This window comes from Solanum verrucosum, unplaced genomic scaffold (genome assembly GCF_900185275.1).
Source record: "Solanum verrucosum unplaced genomic scaffold, falcon-dt-bn FXZP01000079.1, whole genome shotgun sequence".
Taxonomy (NCBI): domain Eukaryota; kingdom Viridiplantae; phylum Streptophyta; class Magnoliopsida; order Solanales; family Solanaceae; genus Solanum; species Solanum verrucosum.
The window spans coordinates 1,112,705-1,116,297 of record NW_026020368.1 but is presented as its reverse complement, the minus strand read 5'-3'; the positions used below and the strand labels follow the sequence as shown (position 1 = coordinate 1,116,297).

Genomic DNA, 3,593 nt, shown 5'->3' with positions numbered 1-3,593 from the left:
CTTGCCTTTTGGGTTTGAGTGTGCTACTGGAGCAATAGTCATTGATTTTTTTCTTTCACTAATTATAGATAGTGATTGGGAAATAGATTTTTTCAACCTACTACACTTTAAAGGTTGTGAAATCTTCTTGGATGTATGGACATCAATATTATAAGTTATTTCCTTAAAAATATCAGTCAGTTTTTTAACATGACTAATAAAATAATCATGTTGTTGCTCACATTCTTCGCATAGACAAAAAGAGCATTTGATGCTAGAAGAGGAAGTAGCACCAATAAAAGATTGAGTTGTTGTCATGGATGAATCTTCTTGTATCATTTCATCTACAAGGTAAATAAAAAAAGGTTGAGAGTTTACAATTGATTATAAAATAATAATGGGTAGCAATTTATACTTATGTTGACACAAATGGATATTATGTTGCCACAGATGTACCTTCTATCGCCACGAATGAATCTTCTGTGGCCACAAATGAATCTTCATGTGCCACAGATTAATCTTTTGTTACTACAGATGACCATTTTGTTGCCCTAAGCCCCGAACACATAGGTGATATGTTCCAACATATGACAACTCTGTTGGAATATATACCAACATATCACTAAAATATAGCAACATACGACACATCTTTCAACAAATGAAATATATGTTGGACACTGAACAAGACTATATTTCTAAAATCATATGAACAAAATGGTCACAAAAAGAACAGTAAAAGCAACAAAAACGAATTTTCACCGAATGTTAACAATACATATACATTTCCTCAAAATTAGGGCTTTTTTGGGTTTGTTGATTTTCTTTCAAAAACAATAAATAAGAGGTACCATTACACCATTATTCAATTTTCACATCTATAGAACGATTTATTGTTCATTAACCCAAGAAATTTTTTTAGTATTATTCGAAAATTGTAAAATCTTTCAAAAAAATGACTTGCCCATTTTAAGTCGAACACAATCTTCAGTTCAGAAAGAGGAGAGAGTCACGACCGGAGATGAGGAGAAAGATAAGATAATGGGGGAGAATATTTGTTTTGATAGTCGGATTTTCGGATTTTCTAAGGAAGAAGAAGAAGAGAAGAGAGAACGTTGGGAGAAGAAGAGAAAATTCTATTTTCTTTTACCTTTCTTTAAATGGTTTGGATAGAATTATAAAAATTGAAAATGAAGTGTTTTTTTGTATTTTATAAAAGATTAGAAAATTTTAAAAATGTTAATTTAATCCCAGATTTGCTTAATTACATTTTAGAGTGGATTTGACACTTTCTTTCTTGGTCAGAAGTAGGGGTGTTCACGGTTTGGTTTGGGTCGGTTATTGGTCAAAACCAAAATCAAACCAATTTAATCGGTTTTAAAATTATCAAAACCAAACCAAACCAAACATAATATATATTTATCGGTTTGGTTGTTTTCGGTTTTGGTTTGGTTTGGTTCGGTTATTAGCCATACATAAAAATAAAAGAAACAATTCATTCAAAACGTGAAAAATGTGACAACAACCCATTCAAACAAAAAAATAGTTAGAATGATTGGCATTATAGAACTTTTGATTATTGAATTTATTGAATAAAACTTCAAAATTCACTATTTTGGCATAGAAGGAAGAGGCAATGACATTTTCAGTCCCACAAAGAATTTCCATAGACACTCATATACATGAAACCAATAAGAAAAATGTTCTCACCTTGGACATTTTTTCTTTCATAAGTAAATTATAAATAATTTTTGATGAAACATATATAAAATCTTTAAAATTGTTTATGAATATAATATATTATGTATGTATAATAATAAAATTTATGTATATAACTTGTTGGTTCGGTTCGGTTATTTCTTCGATTTTTTTCAAACAAAACCATAACCAAACCAAATACTATCGGTTCTTAACAATCTAAAACCAAACCAAACCAAAACCCAAATTAAATCGGTTCATTTAATCGATTTGGTTTGATTTTTCGGTTTGGATCGGTTTTTATCCAAACCATGAACACCCTAGTCAAAAGTGTCGCCAAAAATGAAAGCAAAATTTAATTGTCTCAACTTTCTTTTGTGTCCCGTTAGACAAACACTATCGAGGAAAATTCAACCAAATCAGAGAGATAACACAGAAGCCTAATTTTGGAAATGAGAAAATTCGATCCGTGGCCGATCTTTTTCCGCCGGGAATGGAGCCGCAACTGGCCGTTTCTGGTTGGTTTCGCCGTCACCGGCACTATCATCACCAAGATGTCCCTCGGTTTCACTGGTTTGTTTCTCAGTTATCTCTTTCTACCTATTTATATTGCCTGAATGTCTATACTTTCGTAATTGAATCTGATTTTTTTGGTGATTGTTGATTTTTGCAGAGGAGGATGCAAAGAACTCTCGATTTGCGCAAAAGCATAAGAAGTAAGTCATTGTCCACTTGCAAATTAAATCTAAATTGAATTGATGTAGATGTATGTTGGTTCATATGATGTACTCTTCTTGTGTTTGCCTTTTCTGAGTCTTGAATTATCCATTTGTGTGTTTGTATTGCTTGTGATTATACGGGTGATGAAAAGCTAAAGCACATTGAGCAAAGTTCTGCGACAAGGTTACATTAAAAAAAAGTAGTAATAGATATTACACCGAGTGTTGTTGGGAAACGAGTAATAAAACAAAATATACACATGTTAAAATTTTTTACTATAGTGATATTAATTGCTAGGGGTGTTCAAAACCGAACCGTAACGATAAGCCAACCGCAAAATTGCCTTATTGGTATTGGGTTATCAAATAAACGGTTGGTGAACGGATTATAATTTTATAATTAATGGCTTATTGGTATGAGGGTGGATTATTCAATTTCCTTATCGGATAAACCGTTAACTTGTTAAGAGTTGCCATATTTACACTTAGGTATATTAGCATCATTTGATATATTGTTAGGTATATTAGCATCATTTGATATGTTTCCATAATATATAATTATATATTGTTAGTTCTAAGGCCATAAAGCCAAAAACTTGAAAACCAATTTACTTTTTTGTTATTAACTATTACATTACTATTAATTTATATTTTTTGTAATATAGAAGAATTTTATAATTTAACTGCATTTAAAATAGTGAAAAGAAGTCATTTGTTTAAGGTGCGTTCATTGAGAAAAAAGGTAGAGGTTAGCTGATACACCGCCCGATAAGTGCTAATCCATTATTGAACCAACCGATATCTTATATGTTGGCTAGCCGATTAGTAAATTTAAAAATCGATATCCATTAGGCCAAACCGTTAAGCGAAATTATCCGCCCGATCCATCCGATAAGCAGCTCTATTAGTTGCTCTTCTTCTCCCATGTGTTTTCCCCATTTAAAAAAGGGTTTCCACATAAAATTCTTAGTGTCATTATTTTCTCATTTAATCCCTATTATTTTGATTGTGTATATTTTTTTTATTCCTCGTTTCCCTACAAACTGGTATCAAAGCTTGGTTTGTAATATCTGTATTTTTGGGGAAAACGATGAAAGTCAACACAAGTAGAATGATTACTTTGAATGACGTTAACTATGCCATTTGGAAGGGAAAGGACGATCTGCTCTATGTTAAATTTTTTTATCAATCAATCATTAC

The 3,593-nt window shown here is 31.5% G+C and overlaps 1 protein-coding gene across 1 annotated transcript; it reads left to right on the top strand.

The window, feature by feature from the left end:
• Nucleotides 1-2,046: 2,046 nt before the first annotated feature.
• LOC125838110 (ATP synthase small subunit 6, mitochondrial-like) lies at nucleotides 2,047-2,394 on the top strand. Its single transcript, XM_049517165.1, has 2 exons — nucleotides 2,047-2,247; nucleotides 2,348-2,394. The coding sequence occupies exons 1-2, from the start codon at nucleotides 2,127-2,129 to the stop codon at nucleotides 2,392-2,394; spliced, it is 168 nt and encodes a 55-aa protein (XP_049373122.1). The 5' UTR covers nucleotides 2,047-2,126.
• Nucleotides 2,395-3,593: the final 1,199 nt, after the last annotated feature.

Excerpts from the sequence above, each read along its gene's own strand:
- LOC125838110 (XM_049517165.1), top strand. The coding sequence starts at position 2,127 with ATGAGAAAATTCGATCCGTGGCCGATCTTTTTCCGCCGGGAATGGAGC. Across the intron at positions 2,248-2,347 it reads GATGTCCCTCGGTTTCACTG|AGGAGGATGCAAAGAACTCT; the intron begins GTTTGTTTCTCA and ends TGATTTTTGCAG.